The following is a 27,836-nucleotide window of genomic DNA, read 5'->3' on the forward strand; positions in this document are numbered from 1 at the left end:
GCTTCCCTCATCCCATGTGTAGAAGCTGTGGATCACTTCTCTCCATTTAAATCCTGACAGAAAGCTCTCTGAAGACAGAACAGTTCATAGAGCTGAGGCTTAGTGCTGATGGGAGAGAATGAAAGTTACAGGTATACTGAGAAACCTTTGCTGTCCCAGTGCATTTCCCCAGGCAGCTGCAAGCCCTGACAGCCCCTTCCCCTGTGTGCCTCAGTGGATGATTCAGGATTAGCTTGTAGCTACGATTTACACACAGACCTGAGTGGCGACAACACCCACTGTTGTAATCCTTACCCAGGCGTGCTTTCCTTATTTCTTACCATTTTATGGTCACTTTGAATGTCTGTCTCAAAGAAAGCTCACACTCATCTCCCCAGTCTTTAGGTATTTAACCGAGGCTTAAAGCTGCAGTTGCAAGTTCAGTAAATCCACACACCGAATGTGTGTTGCAAGTGAGAAGTGTACTTGCTCCAGCTTCCACCTAGCATCAACGGCAAAACAGTTATTGATGGAGAGAGAGCAAATAATGCAGTGCTTAAACTTCAGTGGGATGGATTCCAGCCCAAATGCCTTCAGTAGGAATTTTTCTTCTGATACGGACTATGAAATGCTTAACATACTTACATGTATTAGTTAAAAGTTCCAACAGTCACACCAGCTCTTTGCAAATGAATTTTCTTCAAATCCTTTTGATTCCTAACTTTATCACAGGTGCATTCACCCCTTTTCAAGAAGTAAATAAAATATTCTAGTAAAGTGTAAATGTATTTGTTAAAGCTGAAGGGGATTAAAAAACCCCTAAAGATGGTAAACTGAAAGACACACGTGTTACTTACAATCTATAACTGACATAACCTTATCTAAATACATGTGTCACTTACAATCTATAACTGATATAACCTTATCTAAAAATAGGCAGATTTAGGCAGACTATCTGGTCTAGAATCCAGGCTGCATCCATTACAGGAAAACAATTTTGCAAGAAATGTCTCCTGCTATTTGTTTCTGCTCAAGACAAACATTACCAGAGCAGCTTTTCCTGTGGTTTTCTGTTTTGGAACTTCTGGCTTTGGCTTGGGATAAAGACAGGAAGCACGTGGAAAACTGAGGAAATACAGATTGAAGAGTCAGTCACAACATTCATATCTGGAGCCAAACTAACTCAAGTCTTTTCTAACTAAGACAGATATCAAATAATAGTATTATCTAAGAAAATGTGAGGGGGAAATTACCCCGTCACATCCAGCCAGCTGCTCTCCTGTACCCTATTTTGCTAGCAATATACACCAAATTTTCAATTACATTAAACCACTGGCTTATCTGCCAGTAACAAACACTTGTTCTGACCCTGCTACAGTAGTGTCCATGGAAATTTTGCACACATCTAGAAAAGAGATCTGTGCCCTAGAAAATATACAAAGTACAGATGATTGAGAAGGGGGAAATGTTAGTCCTTAAACACTAAGCCATGTTTTCCTGGCATGTATTCAGGATTGCTCCAAAACTGCTTCGGTTTATTGAAGGCAAATGTTTGCCATTCTCCCCACCTCAAATCCTAATTGGCTCTTGCAGCATCACCTTTTATGCAGTTACAGGTGAATAAACAAGTTAAAGAAGGAATACAACTCAAAAAAAAAGACCAATTTGGGGGAAGAAATCAAACCTTCTGGCTCATTCTCCTCTTCATTACGTTAATCTTACAGCAGGCAAAAGCCAGGACTTAGAGCAGAATTATGTTTTTTTAATCAAGAAAAGGCTCTTTCTCAGTATTTGGACTCTCTCCTGTGCTTTCTGGAGGACTCTGCATACAAACTATACTTCTTATTCCTCTTCAATAATGGACAAAATACAACCCTTCATAATAAAGACATCTGCAACCTCACACACACTTCAAAAAAGTTGGTGACATAGCTGCTTGGGCTCATCTTCTGTAAGAATCCATCCACAATTTTGACCAAAATATCTTCTATCTTCTTGCGCTCTGCATTTTTGCAATACAACTGTATTGAAGACACAAATCCAATTAAGAAGCATTTCTGCTCCCTAGATCCCAAAGCAGTCGGAATGTTCCAGAAGTGCTTTGAGCTATTTCCATGCTGTTCAGTTTGATTTCACTGACCATGTGCATTCAAAGCAGCATCAGGCCAATATTCCATTCTCTGGGGTTATTAACATTTGACTACAACTTTTTCTGGTTTAAAACAAATTATTTTTATGAGCTCATTATGCTTATAGGTGAAAGATGCAAAACAGTCAAATCATAAATCTCTGCCATGCATCACAGGCGATTATAAATCAAGGCTGACACCAAAACCCCGAGCTTCTATTGTGAGCCAACAAAACCATTAAACTAAAACAAAAAGGGGATCTAAATTATTTAATGAAATCAAGAAGAAACATGCAGCTACCAACAGTACCACGCTGTCACAACTAGCAGACATACTAAAAAGAAGGATGATATTAACTAGAAAGCAAATCCCATTCACAAAAAAGAAATCAGCCATGAATCTTGATTTAAAATTATCACCATAACTGCATTTTCCTCCTGTTCCTATAACGGATTTCTAAGCTAAAAAGGAGTGTAGAAATTGGCTGCCTCAGCAATCATAGAGGTGATTGAAGGTCCTCCTTAGGGGCAGAATGAATCAGTAGATGACCAGGGAATTGTCCTTGAGTCTCTTTCCTTCTGCACACAATTCTTCATTTTCCCTTTATTTTTTTAACTGCCCATTGTCAGACATAAAAAGGAGATTAATTACAATCAAATCCCATTGATTTGTGAATTATTAGATTCATTAGCAGTAGATTACTATCAATTCAAAAATTCCACCTGCTTTATAATTTAAGGTAAATAGGACAGGGAAAGGCAGGAGGTTCTGTAGGTTTCAAATCCCAGGTGACTGAATCAAGATGCTTGGGTTTCAGCACAGGATTCGTTACCCCCTCAGTTTCATTTTACTAAGTCATTATTTTTACAGGCTCTTCTCACATAATAAGCTTAATTTCCCCTACCCTACCTTTTCTCTGCACTTGGAGACCCAAGGTTATTACAACAGACAAACAGCGTTCTACCAGTTCTCTGCTGAAAATGAGCAAAATCACGAGAATATCCCATAAATAGGTCACTAATTGATATGCTCTTTAACAAAACTGTACTTTTCAATATGTGGAATACAGTGGACTCTATTTCTACAGCTGTCTGAAAAAGAATAAGCCCCAAGCTTCTTGGCAGACCTGAGCGATTTGAAGCCAAACCTCTGGCACTACATTCGTTCTCTGCCTAGCATAAAATACGCAAGAAAGATTCCCAAATGCACCTTCAAATGATACACTGACATTTTTGAAGGGATATAACACATCTCAAGTTTCTTCCCAGGAGGAGTTTGGTCGAAATATGAAGATGCTGTTTCAAATATTCACTCTGGCTTTACCAAAATGTTTTATCAAATGCTTACGCATCGTGTTGAGGCCGGTGGTGTTTAGTGGTAAGCCTGCAGCCTCTTCTTGTACAAGATGTACTTGTTTGAAGCAAACAAAAGCGAGGGAAAGTTGGCTGTGTGGTTTTACAGAAACAGTAACACAGCATAAGCTCAGATGCCTGTGTTCTTTACGAGACCTCAAATAGTCTATGTTTAGATCAGTAAAGTAAGAGCATTCAAGCAAAATGTGTAAGGCACAGATGATGTGTCTAAGGAAGACTGTTTGCATTTTTCACTAGTCTCAGATTAACTGTTCCTCTTTTAATAAATCAAAGGGACATCCTAGAGATAATGGTGCTGTTTAGCACAAGTAGCATCGTACTGGATCCTTACATCTAAAGGCTCGTTGCTCACAAGATTTGCTTTGACTTTTTCCTTCCCCACTAAGGCGCTTTGTTTGATTAGATGCTGAGTACCATTTCAGCTGAACCTGAAAATCCCTGTCTGTGGGGCTGGAATCTGAGGCACGGAGGATTCAGCTTTGGCATCACCCAGACTTGTGAACTGTAACAGATTTTCAAATCTATTAAAAATGTTGTGAACTTGAAGAATGTTTGCTGATTACACAGTTTGTTACATAGATTTCCTTCAGTTCTCCTGGCCACTATTATCAAACATTTCCCTTATCTGTCACATGCAGCTGTAATATTTTCTTCATTTTACATATTGTCTCATAAGGACAAAGACAATAAAAATATTTGCAGTAAATCTGTTTCTCTCTCTGACAGTGCCTGCTTATTAATATTTCTTCAGAAATAGAATCAGTTATTATCTGCAGTCTCTGTTTTGTGGTGTTTGCATTCCTTGCTTGAACAAAGCAAAATGCCATTTAGGGACTGGATCTGAAGGCTGCATGAAGTGAGGAGGAGTCGTCTTGTTGTTGAGATCAGGCCCTCAGGGATTTCTGGTTACTGCAGAATTATTACAGTGAGAAGAAGAAATTCCTCTAAGCAAATCAGGCTGGACTTACTGCAGTAATAACCCAGTATTTTCAGACTTGAAAATACAAAACTCCTTTGGATACCAGTTATTCCCTCTATTTTTTCAGCTACATAACTGGAAATGGAAAATATTGAGAATGAGTGACGTGAGATTAAGTCATCCTGTCAGGAATATTTGCCAGCAAATTCTGCAAAAGCCAAAAATTAAAAATGTCTAGTAAGAGTGACTTGGGCAGCTGTAAATTCAAGTGCTACTGTCATTGTTAGTATATGTGAAATTACAACAGGGAATGTATCTATATTCCCGTATCATTTTTGGTTTTATCATTAGAAGAACAATACTCACTAAAATCACCATAAAATATATGAAAACTTTTATGCATATGAAAAGCCTCACTGAATTTCCTGGAATTTAATTTATTTCTGTGAATACACACATTAAGTAACCTACCTGTTTAGGCAGAGCAAATGCAGCCTTTCAGTTTCAAATTACTCCTAGAGTGAATTCGCTCTGAATCAGCAATGTTTGCCATGTGTGAAATCTTATATCTGCACCACAAAAAAAGTTGCAAAACCATCTTCTGAAACCAAAAAGACCATTTTGGTTAAAATCCCAATATTCTTTTTCCTCTCAGGGTCTACTAGGCCATAATGAGAGAGTTGAACAGATTCCTAAGTAGAAGATAATTTCCTTTTAATGGAGGGGAAAATATCTGCTGAATATCAATTTATTTCTAAGTGCCACTGAAGCAACCCTGAATATCAGATTGCTAAAACCAGATGACTAATGATCAGCCCGAGGTCCCTTGAGGAACAGCCGGTCCCCGTGGGGGTGGAAGACCTGTTAAAAAGGGGGATCTGACCGCCCTGGCAGGACCTGTGCAGATCCATACTTGCTCAGGCTGAACCGAGCACTATTTCCACCAGATGAACAGAGGCATCATGTACCTGCTTGTCTCACGGAGCTTCCCCGAGGGACCAGACCAAGGTCTCCAGTTATCCCCCTTCCACACTGAGCTACCATTCTGTACAGTTTGTTAAAGCACAGGATGGACAGCAGGCTTGGTCTGAGCTGAATTGCCCAGGCTGTGCTGAAGCCCACAGCAATGAGCCGCCTTGCTCCTGGCAGGCTGCCGCATCCACTGATCTCACTTGAGAAAAGTTACAGTAAAAAAGGAGGAGGCTGGACTGGTGCCCATAACCCTCTTGAGCAGAGTTTAGACACTCTGGCCTACGTTTTCAATCAATACAGCCTCAGCCTGCATGTGCACAAACCAGAGAGGAGTGAACAAGTCAGCATGTACGCCAGAGTAATCATGCATACGCAAAATAGATATAATGAGAGTCATGGATGTATGTATAAAAGTATTTGGATCTGAGCAAATCTTAAGTGAGAAAGAACAGAGGGAACGAGTAATCTGCATTGCACCAGCAAAGCTGATGTGCTTGGCTTGTCATTAGGCTTGCAAATTAGGGACAGTCAAAAGAAAAAGGCAGTAGAGCATTTCATGTGGTGTTCAGAGTGTAAAAGGTCTTTTACAGACCAGAATAGCAGAACTTCCAGTTAAATAAAGGCACTTCCATCTGTAATGCTGATGCTCTTTTAATTCTGCCAAGAACAGTCTCTTCCTTTTCCCCACCAAAGGGAATTCGATAGTCACTGGGTGTCATTAAGATCTCTACAAGACACCCCAAACTGCAAACTGATACAGAGAAAAAAGCAAAACATCTGTTCACTATGTCCTTCACTTCTGTCTCAGACACACACATCCTTCTAAGGACACAATTATAATTTTATTACCTTTAATGTCTTCCTCATCAAATTTCATTCCACTGTCTGTCCTACCTGAGGTGTACTGGGCAATAACATTATAAACTCTTTTTAATCCTGTTGTTATTTCAGCCCAAATTGATTTATTAAGGATGCTGAACTGAGCAGTGTAATATTTCCCATTCCACAAATGTATTGTTACCAAAAACTCTAGCTTACTTTATATTCTGTTATTTCAGGTCTCTAGAATACAAGAAGTTTTTTGCAAAAAAATCCTTACTTGTTTAATTTTTAATGTACATTCCAATTTTCAGGGATTTTAATTGAAGTCATGCTTATTATTATGCTGTTTTCATAAAAACCAACAAACACTGGAACAGATTCCATCTCTGCAAGAAGAGAGATAATGTCATATATGGTCCCTTACCTCAGCTTTACCTTAATTCAAATGAAGGCTTCCACTCGGAACAGCACGTTTGCCACATGTTGAACAGCTGGCACGTGAGCCCCACTGAAGATGAAATACATGAGTCACCTGAGACTGAGATGTTCCACAGCAATCAAATATAAATCTCATTAACAAAAAACATTGTGGCAGACAAACTTCAAAGCATCGGATAATGCACGCGTAAATAGTAAAAGTTGAATTAATTCATTCTTGTGTTTTCTCATAAAAAAATAGCACGGATCACCTATGAAGACTTCAGCGTAGTACTCGTCACTGTTGTAAGGCAAACAAGCCAGTATAACTCACACAGGAGAAGGCAGAAAATACACAAATCACCAGCTGTGGCTACCGTGTTTCCAGAGGACACAGGAGAGCTGATAGGAAACAATGATTTTCACAAACAAAAACCCATGAGGCGCTGCTATCACATGATGAAAAAAATGAAATCCAATGACACTGAAAGCCAGCAAAACTTAACAGCTAGAATTAAAAGCACATTCAGTCATGAAAGGGAAAAAAGTTCATCCGTTCTACTGATCAATATCAGATATTACTGAGATCAACATCACACAAAAGTAAATGGGTAATTGTATGGAAAATTAAGATATCTACATTTGAGAGAGAGTTGAAAATACTGTAAAAGGAGTATCATCATTATAGGGGATCACAGTTCAACTAGTGTGTGTATCGAGGAAAAAATCCGTACTGAAACTGTTCTATAAAATCATTAAGTTCTCACATAATGTGTTTCAAAAGTGTTCAAGTTTGCCCTTGAAAGAATAACTTCATGAATTTGATAAAATTTGAAACTTTCTGTGTAGTTATCTACAGTTTTAAATCAGTATTTAACTACAGTTTCATATTTTTGTTTCTGGCATCATAGATTCTATATGGAATCCTGTATTTCATGGCCAATGGTACCTGGGGTGGGTTAGAAGGGGGTGGTCAGTAGGTCAGAGAGGTTCTCCTGCCCCTCTGCTCTGTCCTGGGGAGACCACACCTGGAATATTGTGTCCAGTTGTGGCCCCTCAGTTCCAGAAGGACAGGGAACTGCTGCAGAGAGTCCAGCGCAGCCACCAAGATGCTGAAGGGAGTGGAGCATCTCCCGTGTGAGGAAAGGCTGAGGGAGCTGGGGCTCTGGAGCTGGAGAAGAGGAGACTGAGGGGGGACTTATTCCTGGGGATCAATATGGAAAGGGTGAGTGTCAGGAAGATGGAGCCAGGCTCTTCTCGGTGACAACCAATGATAGGACAATAGGGGTAATGGGTTCAAACTGGAACACAAGAGGTTCCACTGAAATCTGAGAAGAAACTTGTTGCTGGTGAGGGTGGCAGAGCCTGGCCCAGGCTGCCCAGGGAGGTTGTGGAGTCTCCTTCTCTGCAGACATTCAAACCCGCCTGGACACCTTCCTGTGGAACCTCAGCTGGGTGTTCCTGCTCCATGGGGGGATTGCACTCGATGAGCTTTCCAGGTCCCTTCCAACCCCTGACATTCTGGGATTCTGTGAAATCTAAACAGTTAAATGAAGTCATGACCTGTACGATGTTATGGTGCCACCTTGTGATGTTGCACCAGAAGTGCCTCTCTAACATGTGCAAGGACACAAAAAATCAGCCCTGGGGAAAAAAAAGCAAGGAGGCTGTTTCTATGAGATTGCAAGAAATTGCAAAAGATTTTTTTTTTCCTTTTTTTTTTTTTTTTTTTGGCTGTTGACAAAGAGGAGCATGCGGTTAGTGACTAACAAAAGAGCATTCAGCATGTTAAGAATATATTAAAAGAGCACAAGAGCACAAAAAACTGCAGCAAAACCTGCAGGATGTTCTAAAGCTCGACTTACGGTATTCCCTTAAAACAATAATAAAGTGTGCTGATATATAACTTAGTTATGACTTGCTTTTTGACACTGTTTTATTCCCTTCCACTAGCTCCTTTTTGACCCTAAGATGCTTTGACTCTACGTAAACTAGAGATAACACACTCACTTAGCTATTTTAATAAAGGCTTTAGATAATTGTTTTTCTTCATTTTTGAAGGCAATTACAGAAATGTCCATTCATATTAAGACCTTTATTCAATACAAAATGTATGTCCTCTTGCTTTTAAGGCCAAATCCAAAATTCTTTTAAATCTAAATACCTTTTACAGTTTCAGCTTCTTTCCAAATTGCCTGATAGTTTGTTTTGAATAAGTAAGCCCAGTTGAAGAAACACTTGCTAGTGAATTCCTAAGATTCTGTCAACTAAGAGTGCAAATGCAGAGCTGCTTTAGAAATCTACCCCTTTCCTTTCCCATCAGGTGGTCTCATAACTTGCCTACTACAAGGTTGAAGCATTTTGCTCCAGCAGCATTTAGAGCATGGATCCCTTCCAATCTCCAGGAACATCCTGTGTTGCTCAGGTTTTTGTTACAGACAAACATAAATCCAAGAAATAAAGGGAGTTAGGAGAACCACATACATTTGTAGCTGCTGCAGCCTGCAAGAATTCTCCTCTACCTGTGGACAGGATCACTCCTCCACAGGCTGCTCCTGACCTCTGCTGTTTCTCAGCTCCAGGTTAACAGCTGACTGCAAAGCCAAAAGTCTCTTCAACGGCTTGGTGACATTCAGGCCAGGGAGGACAGAGGGAAACAACACACCAGCACATCCCAAGGCAACTGCTGTCTTCCTTTAAGTGGGGAGGATGATCTAATTGTGGAGTGACATAGCATCAGGTAATAGACATTTTAAAGCATAGAAAAAGAACACTGATCTCAAAGGGAACTGACCTACGTTGTCAGCACCAGATCCTTTTTGTCTGAATAATCTGACCCAAAATCTTGCAACCTGGTATTTTACAACACATACTAATCACGACAAAAAAACCCCACATCTCATGAGGATCTCAAGATTAAATATGTGTCTTGAAAGAAACAAAAAACTATCAGGCTGGCAATTCAATGAATAGGAAGTCATTTTAACATAAATTCTCTTAATGCCAATGTCTTGTAAATTGTTGGAATCAGCCAATACATCTAACTTAATCTGCTTAAAATGAAAAAGACTGAGGCTTAAAGTCTCTTCTTAATCAGATCTGAATATCAGGATTGATTTATACTAATTTTAACTTGGATAAGTAAATCAATTCAGGCTCTAATTCCTTTGTCTAAACAGAAACCAGTAGGAAGAAAGATTGAAATGCTTTAAACACCACTGAATATGATCACTCTAAAGCTATTTTTAAAATAAATGTTCTTACTAACATACAAGTTTCATTTTCACTATGCTACCTTAGGCAATTCTGTCCTGTATACCTTGAATATCCAAAATTTCCATCAACAGTTTCAATGTTCAAACAATACTGCTAGATAAACATTTCTTCTTGATGCACACCGTGTAAATTCAAACAGCGAGCTACATTGCAAGCTCACCATATGTAATAGGTTCCGATGTAGATAAGCATCATCATCCCTATAGAAATGGTAAAAAGATTCATTTCTCTACTTTAACAACTTTTTCAATAAGAATAACACATCCCATCCTTCGACAGATTTAACTTTACAATGATCGGAATAATGACTGCAAAGGAAATTAGTGTGTGCTTAGCCCAAAAATTCTCAGAGCACAACAGAATGCGTCAAAAGATTTAATTGTGATGACTTTGATACAGAAGCCATGTAAGTGACAGAGCCCTTCTATTGACTGTTAGAACAGCAATACACATATGATTGTCATCAGGCCCCAGTACCTGAACAATACTGGAATTTTAAAAAAAATAGCTGATTTCCAGCTGGAAAGGAAAGAGAAATATAGAGCTGCATTCATGCATTTTATGGGAAAGATTGCATAGCTGGTTTAGAAAGAAAATGTCTTTTCGTGTCCGTAGTAGTAGTTCTGTGCTTCTTTAACTTCTTCATGAGTTACAGATGATCATATTCTTCCACTCAACATTATCAGCCCATAGAGTGAGCAAAATACAAGACCCTTTTGAGAATAAGGACATAGTTTGAACATTTCTCTTGGAAAGAAACAAATCTTGTATGCAGTTATCATATACAAAAGGCAAATATTTCAAGTTTCCTAAGGACGTGACAACCCATAAAACACTGGTTGAAGGTCAGCACCAAACCCAGCAAGTGCCGTTTCAGTGACCGAAAGGCAAACCTGGGCCGTGGTTGTCTTCAACACGGGGAGCTTCGCCTTGACCGCAGTTCTGTCACCTAAGGGAATTTCCACGCAAGATCCCCAGCTCTACAACACAGTGATAGAGGCATGTCATTATTTAAGGCCCGTGCTTGCTTTCAAATACTCTTGGAAAAGTCAAAGCTAAGCTTTCTGACTTTTTTTTTTTTGCGTTTTTAAGAGCAGTATTAAATATCCATAAATATAAAAACTATGTGGAAATACCTTTAATAATATTCTAATTCTGCATGTTTTATAAAAGAAAAAAGAAAATAAAACCAGGAAAAAAATAACGAAAAACCACAACCCAACGAGCAACCACCTTTGCCAGATCGCTTGGCCAGCAGCTAAGATAAAAATGGGACTGATCCAAATATCCTGTAGATCACATGATGCGTCTGTCTCTGTGGACGAGAATTATTTCAGTACGTTCTGCTGAGTTCTAAGAAGCCATAATTAGAGGACAAAAGCTCCCAAAGTGCCTGAGATTCAGAAAGGCTGGACTGGCAAGTCATTTCTGATACCACTGGCTCACAGAAACGTCTTCAGATTCTTATGTGGAAAGTACTGCAAAGGAAAGAGAGATATAAACACATTTGTCATTATGGACAACAAATTCCTTCAAGTACAAAAATGAAGGTGCTGTTTAATGAATCTGAATCTCTTCTCTCATGCTCTCAGGAAGATTTAAACGTTCTGGGAGAGATTTCCATCTTCTGAAAACATTAGCTCAGGGGACCGAGCTCAGCACCGGATTAAATCAAGTATAAGTTGACCTATGTATCGGCTATACAGCAGAGCTAAATGATTCCCACTTGCACTTTTGCTATGTTGCAGCATTTGGGTTTCTAAACAGGCCAAGTTAGGCAGATAAATTTGTTGTTTCTCTTGGTAGGACCAAGAGATCCTGATTGTTATCTTCTTTCTATCTGCAGGATGACAGAGGCAAGCAGCAAGCCTCATTGCTGCCATCGCTTTTCAGAAACACTCTCAAGCATCTTAGCAGCACAGTAAAAGACAATCTAAATAAATACTAGCTACTAATCCGTTCAGTGTCATGACAATATAAACAGTATGTTTGTTTCTTTCTTGGCTGAAGTCAGAAGGGATTATTATGCCTTTTTCTGAATGTAAATACTATAATTTTGATGCCTACCACTGAAAGAAAACTTCAAAGGTTTGGAGTATTTGAGATGCTGAAAAGTTCTGGATGTACAGTTTGGGGATTCTGCTTTACAAAAAGAATGCTCTAGTGTAATCACAGTGATGATTTTAATCAGGAGTTCACTGAAGAAAGTTCTGTGGTATGTATTTGGAGGAGATAATATTTTACGTTCACAGGGGTGAACTCCGTATATAGGAATTTATTTAATCTGGGTAACACTAAAAGCTCTGATGCAGAGTAGTCTGGCACACTAGCCTACATATTGTGAAAGAAAGTGCACAGTGATGTAAAGAACTTACCAGCACTAAGGTTTTAGAAGAAAATCATTATAAACTTTTTGTTCACAACTCAAGAAATGTCTAGAGCCCCACATTAATCCAAACTCTTGAGAATCTAAGCCCCACACAGGCAACATCTAGGAACTAAAAAAATCCACAGGATTGTATGTGAAAATGTTCTAGATGTGACTCCTGAAGAAAAATCCATCCAAATCCACTGCACTGGAAATCTATTTGTTGGAACTTTTTTGTATTTCTATCAAAGTGTCATTTTATGAGATGCACGTTTCCTCTAGGAGAGCCTCTGTTACTTCAGCTTGAGGTCAGACTGGAGCCAGGACAAACTGTTACATGGGCAAAGGCCCACAAAGGTTTCAGAAATACTGTATTTCTGATGACATCTCTTTGTTTAATCTGTTGTTTCTCTGTCTAGTTCCGGCAGCTCCCAGGTGTTACTAATGCCATATTGCTCTCAAACTCCATTTCAAATTGTTATAGTGTGTTTCACCCTCAGGCATTCAAATAAGCTTAAACTTCCAGGATGATTTATAAAACAATTTCCTGTGGAAAATGTAACCAGTCTTGTAGAACAGAACACTTAGCTAGTGCCAGTTCAGACTGCTAATACTTACATTAAACTATAAGCAGCTTCTTAACGGTAGCAATTTTGAGTGAAATAAACCTACTGTGATGAAATTTTCAGAACTAGCGACTGTCATTATCATTTACAGCTTACTCGAGCTTCTGGGATAACAGCCAAAAGTATTTATCTTCTTCCCTGCTCAACGATTACCAATGTTTTCTTCTATTCTTTAAGAAATTCCTCAACCATAGCAGTGCAAATCAAGCAACAGACTTTACTGCATCTTCATTTGCTTGACAGCAGTACAAAGCTTGCAAAGGCTGCCTGTAGGAGATTGAACCTACACAGGGTCATTGAGTAAAGGTTTGAGAAACGAGTGATAAGAAAAATCAGCCAACGTACAGTGAATGAACTTTAGCTCGTACCAGGTCAAAGCCTGGACCGTGGTGCCAAAATTCATGCCTGCTGTGTATATTCAGTATGCATGATGGTAGGACAGCTTAAAAAAAACACCAACATATTGAGCTGTGTGAAAAAAAGCACTTCAAAAATGGAGTGTACACTGTTATAGGAATCTGGCCTTCAAAGGTTTTCAACAAACAGGGTAAGGAAGGTGTTCCTCCTCAGTAATTACATCCCTCATTTTAATGATGAAGAGATTTCACAACTGGAGAGTTCTTATTATAAGAGTTCTTAATGTTTGTCATAAGTTAGGTAAGCACTGGTCCCATGTCACAGAGCCAGGAGAACAAAATGGTCTGTGGCTTAGCAGAGATCACCTGCTCAAGCAATGGCAGAGCCAGGGATAAAACCCAACTGCCTTGCACCCTGAAGTTCCTACTCTTATGAAGAAGCAGCTTTTGGTGGGGCTGAAAGGCAAAGAACAGAACAAGAAATCCTTTACTACAAATAAAAATCATCTGGAGTCTGATCAGTTAGTAAACGTTTTCCAAATGATCACATATCAGGTGCCAGGATGGTATTATAGCATCAGCTATTCAGAAATGCTGATTGCTCAGCGCTGAGCAGTCTCTGAGAACTGCAGTTACCCAGCATCGCCAATTGCTCACTAGCACTCATTTTCAAAAGCAGCTATTGTCTTGGTTCCTGGGGGTTTCATTTTCACAGCTGCTGAGCAGCTGAAAGCATAAATCAATAGGCACTTAAGCTTCTTTGAAGTCTGGAAGGCATTCAGTCAGGCACAGAAAGCGGAGATATGCAAAACCAAATGAAATTATGACCTTCTTGGGACATCGATAGGTTGGTATTTCTTCCATGTGTCTGCTAAAGATTTCAAAAGGGACCATTTTATTTAGATGAAAGCATGTTTTCCTATCTTTTTACCATATTATGAAGACAGTTCAGGTGTAAGTTTACCACTGGCATATAGGGTTGTTGATCGAGTATTAAGATACTTGCTGTGCTTTGCATGTTCTGTTTATATGACATGGTAAAACTGCACAGCCCTGTCTTCAGTTTGGCCATACACAGCCTGTGGTTATCACCTGGAAGCAGCACTACAGCTGAAGACACAGAAGAGAGGAAGACGAGAGGCCGTGAACTGAGCTGGAGAGAAACTGAGAAAGACCAAAGAAAGCATTGTTCCATTAAACAAATAGATAACGTGTCCAAGACTGTTATGGTATAATTGAACTCAATGAATAGGAACTGGGGTTTATGTGGTGAGAGATGAACTACGGGACTCTCATCCCATGTCACACGTTCTGTCCCACGTTGGCACACACTGGGTACTGCCAGAGAGCACTGGTTTAGTTGCCTTGGTGTACCTATTGTGGCATTAAAATTCAATAGATCCCATTCACAAAAGTCAAATCACTGTCTCCCTTTCTAATGTAACATTTACATAGTGTTTAAAAACTGACAATAAGTGGCTCAGATGAGGAAGTTCAGTATTAACAAATATGCCAGTCTGTGATGCACTGCATACAGCAAAAATATGGCTAAGAATGTCCTCAAAAAATAAAATACCTTTACAGGTAAAAGGAACAGTAAACCACAATAAGGGAGAGGTATCAAGTCTTCCATACAGGTTGGTTTGGATAAAAGCAGTCTCATAACCTTGTCATTTTCTTGTCCTGCAGCTGTCAACTCTGGCTGAAACAGAAACCAAATCAGAGAAACTGCACATTCTTTTCTTGGCTCTGAGACTCTTCCTATTTACATTCTCATTTTGCAAGTTAAAAACGTGTGGCCGAGTTAACGGTCAGAGGCTCTAAAGCAGTGTTTTAGGTAGAAGGTGGGATTAAACCCGTCTTTGGGTCATGTCACAGCAGGAGCTCTTAAGCCTGACAACTTCAGAGCTGAATTCTGTGACCCAGTCAGTCTCCCAGACCCGAACAGCGAGGGAAGTTACCATTTCCCTTGAAGGCAGGGACAGAAAAAGTCTGCTTTAAATATACACATTGTCACCTTGAACATCAAAGAGATACCCTGATAACGTGAGTTCACCATATCACACACACGGATCCAAGTATATGTGTTTAAGTTGAGCAACTGGATGATCAATCTTCCAATATTTGGTAGCCTGGTCCTTTGAGATTACCAGTATTATCAGTGATCCCTCCCTCTCTATTTTCTCTTTATGCAATCTATAACAAGCTCTCTATTTCATCCCTCTTTCTACTCATCTTCTTGCCTTGTTGAGTACCCAGCACTCAGGTCTTTCCACCCATTTCCTCAGCTTCCCAAAACATCACGAACTTGGAAGAGAAAAATGACAGTCATTCCACTAGCTACAGTGGCAACGATTACTGTCTGCTACTTGCTCAGGAAATGACTGGACAGCACAGCATCCTCAGCTTGGAGTTCTCAGTCAGCACTTTGCGAGCCTCTGCAACACAGCAGTAAAGTCAGTCATGGCACAGGAAACTTCGGAAGCTGCAGCTGCTGCTGAGTCTTCAGATCTGCCTTCGATTCTTCACATTTGATCGCCGCTCTCTACCAGATTTGTAGGTAGAGTGCAGGCTTCTTATTGATTAAAGGAAACTCTACCTGACCCCAGCAGCTTCTATATGGATAACAGTATAAAGAAAATATTTTCTTAGCTGGAAATACATGTAAACAAAAGATTAGACTACCTACTCAGCTGAGTCTCGCCACAATGACAACACTTATCTGGTTCCAAAAGAGTTTCTTCGATACACTTGATTAGTCGAGGAATGCCTGATATGTTTCTAATGTATAAAAGACATTCACATTGATTTTTGTTAGCATATCTTCTTGAGATGCTGATGTTTCTCAGAGTTTGCACAGATCATATCTCCGTACTTTATTGTAGAATCATTGTGTTATAATGTCTTTCCTTAGAAAACTCATTTATGAAAGAAATAAAGTTATGTGTTCTGCAGGACCCTCCAAAGTTCTGGAACCCTGCTAGCATTAAGATTAGCAGCCCAAATTTTGATCTGTCTTAATTCTATCCTAATGATTAGCCTTATTTCCTAGGAAAATACAGTTTATTGTTAGAACTTACCTTTTATTGTCAATTACCACTAGACAAACAGCAGCACTACCAACTTAACAACATTTATGAATAAAGATTACGAAAAAGACTTTTTCAGGTAATCAAGCATTTACTACTAGACATAGTTAACCCAGACCACTGAAATTTGGGGAGAAATCAGACCTAGGTTTCAACTTCAGCCTACTTGGCCAGTGGATTCAAGATTCACAATCTCGGAGTATCTTATTTTGCTGTCTGGATCACTGTAATTTCTTAAGGAAGGTCTATCCTTGTATTACTTAAGTAACAGCCTTAACTATAAGTTCATGTAGAATGTTTTATTAATGTGTAAAGATAAAAAGTCTTTTTTCAAAAAGTCTTTTTAAATATGAAACACGCAATAACAACTGTCTTAAGATAGCTGGGTTTTATCTACAGATTATTAGGAGAAAACTTGGAAACAAAAATAAAAAATATCAGTTATTAAAAAAAACCAAACCCTGATTAACAGTGGATCAAATAAAGACTGCAGTAATTAATCATTTTAATTGACATTCTGCAACCAGCATGCACTGTACCACTGTAATGCCCTCAAGCTCTCACCTTCTTAGCACAAAAGATCGATGTGTATCCATGTATATTTGTAATATGTATACAACATTTACATACATTCCTATCCAGACAGCATGGATCCTTGATATAGGCTTGAGAACATATGAATCTGAGCTTGTAATAGATGAAAATATTTTCCCAAAGAAACCACACAGACAGGAAGGAAAAACACAGTTAAAAGTCGTTGAGCTCTTAGTCTTCAAATTAGGAAAGAGGTGGAATATGCTCTAGAAGAGCAAACTGAGTCAGGGTGAGAAGTCATCCTCTAGTCAGCTCCCTGATCAAGTACAAGAAATGTCCGACATTTCTTGTATTGCACTACACTGGGATATCCTAAAAAAACACCTAAAAATATGCAAGAGACTATATTTTCCTTAAAAAAATACCTGAGAAAGTCCGGTGCTTTGGAAATCATGTTTTCAAAGTCTGCAAATCCTAGTTTCCCATCGCCATCCATATCGGCTTCTTCTATCACTTTCTCACAAACCAGAGTGATTTCTTCTGCTGTGAGCTCTTCTCGGGTCAGCTTATTGAGGGTTTTCTCCAAGTCTGCTTTACAAATGAAGTTATCTGTGTTAAAATCTAAACAATAAAAGAACCAAAGATCATCAATAACTCTCGTAGTCATTTACTTCGAACAAAAAAAGGTATACAAAAGAACGTCCCAATTCAGTACCATAGATCTTGAAGGCATAGATAGCTTTAAGCTCTCTGGGAGCCATTTCGCTGAGCACAGAGAACATATCCACAAAATCATTGAAGCTGAGGCTGCCCTCTCCATCTTCTGAGAAAGATTCCACAATCCTTTCCTTGAAGGGATTCTCCTGTGAAAACCAGATATACATGGTTTAGTACTTGGAAGATCAAAAAACCTGCATACTCCTTGTTATTAATGACATGTATTTAATTCTATGGTTGACTCTTTGAAGAAAACTTTTTTTCTTCCAAAATGCATCTAAAAATGTACATGTGCATGCTTTGGCAGAAAGTGCCAGCAGAACACGACTTCTCGTCCAGATTTTCTCATCTCCATTGTTATTCCTTTTTATAAATGTTAAGGTAAAGGCAGTAAGAGTGTGAGGATCCTTTGCAGGCAGCAGGTTCCTGACCCAGTGTCAGACTGATGTGGCTGGGAGGGTTTCAGCTCCTACATTAAGAAACTAACACAGACGAACAGAGGATGACAGGAGGGGGAGAAAACAGAGACCGAGGTGGAAAACCAACAAAACAAACAGGGTCTTATGTTTTCTGGTGGCATCTGACTGAAGACTGAAGGAGCAAATATTGTTTATTAAATAAGCTTAAAGAGTAAATATCTGCATTCCACACTGGATTGACATGGAACTATCAATCAACAGTTAACCAAACCGTGTCTGGTCACTAAGGGTGCAGAATCACATCCCAGTACAATCCTGAGATCCTTTTCTAGCACCCTACCAACCCAGCTAGTCAAGGCCACTCCAAATAAGACTGCTTTCTAAAACCATCAACACACAAGCAGGCATAAGAACAGCTGCTTTAGTACTCTGATATCCAGACCAAATATTTTTATAGTAACAAAACAACACCTTTCTCACAGCTATATAAAAACCCACAATTAATTTCTACCTATGTCTATAAAACTGGGAAAATCAATTTGCTTCAGTTGAATATGACTGAAACATGCAATATCACTTGGGCTGTGAGCAGCACCTCATCAAAGCTGTTTTACAGACCTTATCTGAAGCCAAGACACCAATTAACACATTAATCTCCTATAAATGCAAACAGCTTTGATGGTGGTATATAATTTTCATTATTCTTAATATGCAAAACAGCTATATTTGACAGGTAAACAACTGAAAAATGTTCTTTTTTTCAGTTTACATGAATTCTTTCTTGATAATTTACACAGAACGTATGCATCTATAGAATGGATTTTCTGTGTACCTGTGGAGGCTAAAAAATATGTACAATGCAGAGTTCCACAGACAGATTGATGCTTTATGTTTATGTAGTATTGTTCATCTTAAAGGAACATAAATCACCTTAGAAGAATTGGGCTACTTACTAATATGCAGCTGCCTCTGACGTGAAATTCAGCAACAGTTAAATGGTGTGCAGCAGCTTACAACATGAGCTGAAGGTAAAGGCGCTCAATTGAAATCACAGCAGGAACTTGGAAGCGTAATGCAATTTATCACTCACACAGAGATAACATTTAAGATACATTTTGTTATAGCCTTAAAATAATGAAAAAGTTTTAAGGATTCTTGTTTAAAGACAAGCATAACATACAACAGCTTAATTTCTCTAAGAGGAACACGAGGTTTGACTTCATATGGGCATTTCAAAGGACGTCCAGGTCCTGGAAAGCAGTTTTCTTTTCACTTCAGGTGGTTGGCCAACGTGTAGACTCACACTATGGGATGTCCCTTTCCAGTACCTAGTTCTGAGATGCCGGTACCAGAAAGTCAGACATTTGGGTACAAGATGCGGACCGATCAAGACTACACCACGCTGACCTACATTCGGCAAGTCATGTCACCTGGCACATTTAAGAACAGATTTCAGTTGAACTTGGAGATACTTTTCTACAGAAGCTTTACTGGCCCTTCACATCCTCAGAGAGCGTAGCTTATTGTATTTCTGTTTAACAATAAATAAGAAATTAGTTGAATCTTCCAAAAGGCAAATATCTGCCTAATGACAAACGATATAGGAGTATCAATCTTCTGAGGATGGGTGAAACCTGAGAAAGAGACGTTGGAAGCATAATTCCCTAGACAATCAAGATTCAAAATTCAAAATGTAACCTCGCCCAGAGATTTTAGCACTACCAAATGCCAAGATGGCTCCAGTCCTTCTGGCTGAGATAACGGCCAGGAATAAGGCTGATTTAATGGACAGGTGAACTAGGAACCACAGAGCCATAGGCTCAAATAACAGTCTGTTAAGGGAGTCAATACTAAATACAAACTCTCCTGCAGGGTTTGATGACTGAAGTAATTCCACAATAGCGAACATGCCTATAGATTTCAAAGGGTAGGAGATGAATGAGCTCACTGTGTTCTGAGCTGAATATGGAAGGCTGAACTCACTGTTGAGATGAAGACAAAATCAGGTGAAATAAAAAAAGACATTAAATAGAGTAGAAAAGAGGGATTCCTGAAAATAAAAAGACAACAGGCTCAAAACAAACAAACAAACAAAAAAGGCAGCAGGGTCACACCGCTCAAGTCTTAGAATGAAAAGCAACACCAGATGGCTGAGAGAAAGTCACTGTAAAAGGATATAGACTGATCACTCACATATGTAGAGGACGTATAGCAGATGTGCATCTGTGGGTACTAAAGCACCTGCCCTGAGCGCTTGGCAATATGCCTGTTTGTGATATGAACGCACATACAGACACCCAGTGGAAAACAACCGATGCTATTCTTTCAATAGTGAGATTATTAAAAAGCCAAAGTAAGTTTCAGGTGTGCTGAAATACAGGAAAGAGGTCCACTTTCTTCCTAAAAAGCACATTAGAAAACCTTCTGTATCTGTAAAACCTGTGAAACGTTAAATTTTAGAGAATGCTAAATATCAGAATGGGTAAAAAAGTGTTAGAAAAATGACCTTTTTTATTTCTAACATTTCTACATTGCTTTCTTCAGAACAAGCCTCATCAGGAGAAAGTGTCATGGTAACAGTTGTAAACTGACATCTTAGAGGCAGCATTGGGTGGCAAACAAGGAGGACACAGATGCAAATACCCTTACCAGCCGGGCACGATCTCTCTGACCGAATAAGTATATCACAGTTGCATAAGATGAATTATCTATTTGGCACATCAGACATCTTGAAAATACAGATGAATTAACAATGAATGAACAGCCTCAGTATACTTCTTAAGTAACTCTTTGCCAAATGGATCTAAAACCTAAGTGAAAAATAAAATCTTTCCTCATATTGATTTCTTTCCTTTAACTTTCTCATATTATGTGTCTTCAGGCAGTATATCTGTGGTTTACAGAATGGAAAGTATTAGCTTACCTTCACAGATCCTTTTCACATCCTTGCTGTAATTTCATTACCTCTAGTCTAAAGAGCACAGATTAGGGTTCCATCATATTTAAAGGAAAAGCTATTGGGGAAGGGAGTAAAAGGGAAAACGATACTGTTCCTTCCTAGATTGTTTTCCTTTAAGCACTAATTGTTTAAAAAGAATCCTTTTAAAACTAGAAACTTACACTTGTCTTGTTAAAAACCTTTTTCTGTCCTCTTGCAATAAACATGAGAGGGGAGACAGAGACAAAGAATTGTTACAGCTAAAACTCTGCTGTTTTGCAGATTGATGCTGCTTTAGTGGCTTGAGAGAACGTTCCTAAAGGTGCCATCCATCTTCTTAACCATCACTTTTCCTGCTCAGATAATTGTGGTTTTGTCGATTTTTGAATGTCATGTGGCATCTATACAGACCCAGAACACCATTCAATAGAACAGCCACTAGTTTTCTAAGGAACTATTATGGGTTTATTCCTGAGACTGCAGGTAAATCTTACTAAGTCACTTGTTACTTTTTCCTGTCCTGCAGTTTCCATCACAGGCTCTAGGAAAGTGCTGTGTTGTTCTTCTGCCCTCTCCATTTTGCAGCTTGGTGAATTCATTTAAAGCACTGTAACCTATTTTCACAAGCTGACTGCATTTTGGAAATAGGAGGTTGCTAGGAAAGCTGTAAGATAGGTTAAGATAACTAAGCTGGACAGTCATTACAAAACGTTCCTCAGTTTTATATCCACAGAAGTATGATAATTTTCTCTTTTGTATTTGGACATAAGTCCCCAGTGACATTAGGGAAGATGTTTAAATGCACAAAGCAGTCTGCTTTGCAGACTACTGAAAGCCAGAATCCCTTTGGATGGCTTCATCAGGACTTGTTCAGAATTCATCAGAAGCAAACCTTTCTCAAATGGCAGGAGTTATTCCTAAAAAATTAGAAAGGAACACTTATCAGACAAACATTAATGTGAAGATAGCTAAAATGTTCATTACCAGTTCTCCAGAGAAGAGGCTGATGCTTTAGAAGGGAAGCAGAAATACAACAACAAACTGTTCCTGGAGCGGACAAAAGCACTTTTTGTTTTTCCTTTTCTTCTTTCTCAAAAACAATATTTTTTTTTCATGTGTAGATGATCATATTCATGGCATCAAACTTCCCTGTAGTGTCTACAGAGTACTGATTAAGAAAACCCTGCACAAACCAAGGCTAAGGTCCAGCTAAATTGATACCTTTACATCTACAAAATGATCATGTCATTCTGTTGGAAAGCAGAAACATAAGACAGTTCAGCAGTGGGTTTGCCTTTTTATTAAAGGCTGCGCTATGGTCACAACAGCCAAATAACCAAAGATTCTGGTTGCACATAGTATTGCTTAAATATTACAGCACATAATAGTCTATCATGGGGATATACGGTATTTTAACAAAACCTATACTAACTAACTGGTCATATGAACTAACTATAGTGGGAAATCGCACACAATGCTGTTAGAGGTCATGAAGCAGGTACAGATCTGGAGTTCCCTGGGAGGAAAGCAGCCCTCACTTACTGCGCTTGGAGGGCCTACAGTTGACTGAGACATGCAGTTCAAAACGGGCTTCAGAGAAGCAAGAGGAGTTGTCTGAAAGGGGTAAAACATGCCAGTATAACCAGAAACAACTCACAGGATGCAGAGACAAGTGGGATGAGCTGCAGGTGAAGACTGGTCAGAGCAGAGAGGGGGCCGGGGGAGTATCAGCCTGCCCTCTCAGATGTCATTCCTCATTACACAGAAAGCTTTGTAGCCAAGGACTCATCGAAATTACTTGTAAAATTTCACCCTCTTAGAAGTGTATTCATTTTATTTTGAAGCGACTCACATGCATTCATGTTTCAACTTACCAAAAAATAGGGCACTAACAGTGGTTCTGAAATGTGTGATCAGTTCACTGCTCCCTGTGTGCCCTTTCTTTCTCCTGACTGATTCCTGTGCCCGCTGGTCACTCTGTCTCAGGAGTGCATGGATTTACGAGCTACCTTACTCATCACTGCACCTCGTAACAAGGCCTGGGAGGATCAATGAAGTTACTGCATGAGCCAAAAAAAGAAAGCAACAGACTGTAAAGTGAATGGAACAAAAACGGTTCCCCTCCAGGAAGTCCTTTTACGAGCAAGTCCCAACAGAAGGACTGCTGTGCACAACAGCCAGAGACAGGCCAGACGCCACACAGAACATTCTGACCATTAGGGATGTATGTGTCACAAAGACGACAGCCACGTGCCCACTTCCACAGATCATATGTGATCTCTGCCATCAGGTTGCATTCCCACACCCGGCTCTGCAGAAATGACAGGCATAATGTGAGTGAAATCAGTTTTCTTTTGAAATTAAATCACACTTGCTTTCTACATGGCCTCATCCTGAACAGCCCATATCACTGCTACAATTTTGCAATATTAATTGCTGCTATCTCACAGGTGCCCATATGCCCTAGAGGTAATTTATGAGATTGCTGCCTGTGTAACCAAGATTGTCAAAATTAGAGAGACTGCAATGGAGTGGAGTAAACCACCTCTGTTAACTTCGGTGTAATGGTAGAACTAATCAGCTTAAAGCATCTGCCCCTTCTTTATTTATTTATTTCTTGTCCTGACTTTCAACTTTTAAGACTCATGAGTTAGTGAATAATTCATTACCAATTAAAGTGAGTGACCATTAGCATGTTTTTCTTTGAAACACAAAAATCCCAGCTCAAAACATTAATGCGTGAGGTAAAGATCTTTCTTTATAGTAGCAGAATCTAATTTGGAAAAGTGCATTATTGATTCTATCCATTTGTCAGAACCTGCAGTGGTACTGAGCTCAACATTGCCGGTAACTAGAAATGTAATGTGAATATGAAAGAAGCCAGGTGCATTGAAAGTAGCACTAATTGTATTAAAATTCAATAGACATTTAGTTAATTTCTTTCTATTTTAAGATTCAAATGTTGGGTTTGTCTTCACCTTGATGAAAACTCACCGAAGAAAGAAAACACCACAACAATTTATTTAGCAGTCTGGTCAAGTTGCAAAGGTTAAAGATATTTTTTTCTTAGTGTCTGAGCTAGAATTACTACCTAGATTGCTTGGAAGATGAACTCTAGGGGAAAGACTCTCTCCCCATCCGTGCTACCTGCACAAGAAACTGCAGTGTGCCCAGGTGGCCAAGAAGGCCACCAGCATCCTGGCTTGTATCAGAAACAGTGTGGCCAGCAGGCCCAAGGCAGTGACCGTGCCCTGTGGTGGGCACGGGGGAGGCCCCACCTCAAATCCTGGGGGCAGTTTTGGGCCCCTCACGACAAGAAACACCTTGCAGAGTTGGAGCGAGTTCAGAGAAGGAAGCTGGTGAAGTGGTTGGAACATAAGTCTGGTCTCCTCTAACTGGTATTTTCCTGGAAACAAGCTCACAGTATTTTCTCTGGGAACTGCTAGAATTCCTGACATAAAATGAGTGGTTTGACAGCAATATTTCTAAGGTTCTTCCACAACCTTATGAAACTTAAGAGAGAATTATAAAATTTGACACTGAATTTTCTCTTGCTGTTTTCATAAAATCAAGTTCCACTGCCCTGGATACATCTTCCAAAGCAGAGCCAGAAAGCATCACAGTCTTTATGTGGCACAAGAAGACAGACTGTGATCCACTTTACTTACAGAAGTCTATTAGGAAGTCTATTATCATTACCACCTAAGTTTGCTAAGATAGCGAGATGTGTGCTCCTGTATCTCAAAATCTAATCATGGTCCAACATAAAATTTCTGGTTTCTATGTCAGCTGAAGTACCAGGCTGTCTTGTAAATACAGTAGTTCCTTAAGTCTTCAGTCCTGTATTACTGAAGTCAAAAAGAATGTGTATTATTGTTTCTTGCTTTCTTTTCTGAACTTAGCCTTGCTTTTTCACAAAGCAGCTATGAACTCTTTACAGTCACATAACTGAGCCACGGAATTTCATACTCCACCATCAAGACCTCAGAAATAACAACATAAAAGTTAAGGAATACCAGTTATCCATAGCACAAGTGCCAGGTACGAGCACCTAGGACACTACAGTGATGAATGGCTTGCAGACATGTTAGAGAGATACAAAACTAATTACAGTAAGGAATTAATGCAAAAACTCTTAAGAACAATAGATTTTATGATAAAGATAAGAATTCAATATTTATGCATAAGCAAAACAAGCAGATGGCTGAAAACTATCAGAATACTTCAAGATGCTCCCATGTATTTGGACTTTGTGAAGCCCACGCTACTTCATCCTGCCAGCTACTAAAATAACCTGATTAGTTTATTTCATTTTCACACAGGTAAGACCATTAGTAACTTTTGTTGTGTTGTGTTCCATACAATGGTAATTTGCATTTTTCTATACAGCTGTCCATCCAACATGACAGCACTTCTGTAAGTCAGGCAAATATTCCTATTTGAAGAGGAAGAAACTTCTTCCTTTTGTACCAGCTGCTAAGCTTCAAACGATTGGTTCCAGGTAACTGCTGAGAGCAGGCCCTTAACCTAAATCATCTCACACACACCTCACAGGGGCATGGCAAATAAACCCAAGGGATCCAGGGATTGCTTCGAAGGGTGAAAAAAAAGTATTATATGGAACTCTCATAATTATTGGTCCATCCAGCCCACCAGCCTAATTCTGACCAGAACCAGTAGCAGATAAGGCAAGAATTTTTAAAGAGATATATACACAGTGATCCTTCTCATATTATATCCTGAGATTAATGCAACGAGCATTTCAGGGACTCTCCAACTTAGGTATTACACCCAGATCATAAAACTTAATAGCAATCTGTGGAATTCCACTCTGTAAAAGCACTTTAATTTTGAAGACTAATAGTGTCTTTGCCAAAATGTCTCGTGGCAATGAGCTCCTCACTATATTCACATATTATGTCAGCTGTCTGTCTGTAATTTCATGCAATCCTTCCTCACCCTTGTGAACAGCAGCACACGGTTGTTCTCTATTCACCATGGTAGATAAGACAGAGATGACTTAGAACAATCGTTTCAATTCCCACCTATCAGTTCCATTGAGTCATTTAACACTAAACTTCAGAACACGGCCTAAAGGCCTAATTAGGTCTGCTCGTGCTAGCAGCTTACTGCAGGCTACTGACTTAGATGCCTAATTATGCCTTAAATCTAATTTTAGATAATCATGTTTGAAATCTTTGTTGTTCTCTTCAAACCAGACTGAATTTGAGGTAATCACAGTACAGGGTATTTTTGCAAAGTATTGTTAATTTTGCTTGTTGCCTAATGTCCTTATTTGTTTAAGACAAAACAATACAAACATTCATGTTTTACAGAACATATGTGAAATATTTATGTCTGATCAGTTAGTAAGATATAGTATGCTATTGAATGAACTGAAAAGAACTTTTCAGCAAGATCTTTATACCCCCTATTTTAAAGTTCCATGAAGACTTTCACCAATAAGTATACAGGCACATAATTTAGGCTCTTTCATAGACATTTCAATACATTTAAACACATCATAGTGTTGAAAAGTGACGTTTTCTTGAACGCTGCTGACACTAGAAGTTCATATACAAACAAACCTTGAATTATACTACTTCCCTATCCTGTTCCTACTTCACGCTCTGTAATGTAATAGGCAAAGATGAGAAGAATTTTTTAAACTATGGTACCTGCATGCTTTATCATTCATTTTAAGGTGAGCTAGGAAAGTGAACTTTGCAAGCTGCAGAGGCAGGAATTACACTTCTATACTTGCCCGCCAAGGACACACACTTGGAACATGCACACAACTGATGTGAAGCTCATCTGGAGCTGGATTCTAATCAGGGTTGGCTTATGCAGCTTTAGGAGTTAAAACGCTCAATAGTTTTCATCCAGCCAACGAGACAACCTTTGTGTAAGTCCTAGGAGCTACTTGCAGCACATCACATCACAGGTTTCAATTCTGCAGTTCTTTGTCCTGTTAAAATCTTATTCAATTGTTGAACTCATAAAATAACAAATATTTTCTTTTTTTTTTTTTTTCACCAATTGCTTTATCCCTACTGCTGCTCTCATTTGTAGTTACATGGACTTTCTCTCCACTTCCTATCACACAACAACTCCATGAAAAAATGAAAACTCCTGATAATTTAGAAAAATAATACTTATTGTGCTCTTGCAGCTGAGGAAAAAAAAGAGGGGGGGGTAATCTTTACTTTTGATCTGCACATCTCTAGCAAATTTCCTATCAAGACACGGAGATAAGAACCAATTTGTAACCTGCTCTTCACACAGAGATCTCACTGGCTTCTAAGGAATCAATATATACAATGTGGAAAGATTGTTAAACTCAATTTTATTTCCTTTGACGTCTATCCCAACTTATTTTCCAGTTTCTGGGTCTGGTTTTGCCCTTGTACAGTCATGGGAAGGGGAAGACCTCAGCATGCCAAACTGCTTTCAGATATCAAACTCACTTGGCACAACCTCTGGCAGATGAGCTACATAATTTAAGATACAGTTGGTAAGCAGTCAGAAGTGATACCTTTAGCTCAGGCATGTTTATTATAAGCTGCATAGGTAGTTTAACATCGGGGTCCTTTGTATAGTCCATGGGCACAACGTTTGGTGCCATTTCATGGTATCGGCCATGCAACCTGTAAACAAGCAGAAAAAAAAAGCCAATAACCAATTCAATTCATACAGTAATCAGACACAAATTTGTCTTGCAGCTCTAATGATTATTTTTAGTGCACAAGTCTGAGCCCACCAAATTCCCATCTTTTTGAAAAAAAGAGGGTTTTGATGCAGTATCCCGTGTAACTGCTACTGACACCCGTGCGCAACTTGAGGTGTTTCACGCTACCTGTATGCAACACTTAAGCGCCATATAGGTCCAGAAGAAGTAGGCC

At 39.2% G+C, this 27,836-nt stretch overlaps 2 protein-coding genes across 7 annotated transcripts in view; one reads left to right on the forward strand and one right to left on the reverse strand.

The window, feature by feature from the left end:
• The window catches only part of LOC136106993 (enhancer of mRNA-decapping protein 3), a 361,619-nt gene that overhangs the window by 244,569 nt on the left and 89,214 nt on the right, over positions 1-27,836 (forward strand). The gene's annotated exons all lie outside the window — the stretch shown is intronic.
• The window catches only part of CIB2 (calcium and integrin binding family member 2), a 47,874-nt gene continuing 30,293 nt past the window's right edge, over positions 10,256-27,836 (reverse strand). For 5 of the 6 annotated variants that reach the window (XM_071813770.1, XM_065847904.2, XM_071813769.1 and 2 more), the window contains 4 exons: positions 27,470-27,581; positions 17,576-17,723; positions 17,286-17,481; positions 10,256-11,365 (listed from right to left, as the gene is read on the reverse strand). In XM_071813770.1, the coding sequence (XP_071669871.1) occupies positions 11,344-11,365; positions 17,286-17,481; positions 17,576-17,723; positions 27,470-27,559 (456 nt within the window). In that variant the 5' untranslated portion in view covers positions 27,560-27,581 and the 3' untranslated portion in view covers positions 10,256-11,343. The remainder of the gene's footprint in view (positions 11,366-17,285; positions 17,482-17,575; positions 17,724-27,469; positions 27,582-27,836) is intronic. The other variant, XR_011740990.1, reaches the window with a different exon arrangement.

This window comes from Patagioenas fasciata, chromosome 12 (assembly GCF_037038585.1).
Source record: "Patagioenas fasciata isolate bPatFas1 chromosome 12, bPatFas1.hap1, whole genome shotgun sequence".
NCBI classification, from domain to species: Eukaryota; Metazoa; Chordata; class Aves; order Columbiformes; family Columbidae; genus Patagioenas; species Patagioenas fasciata.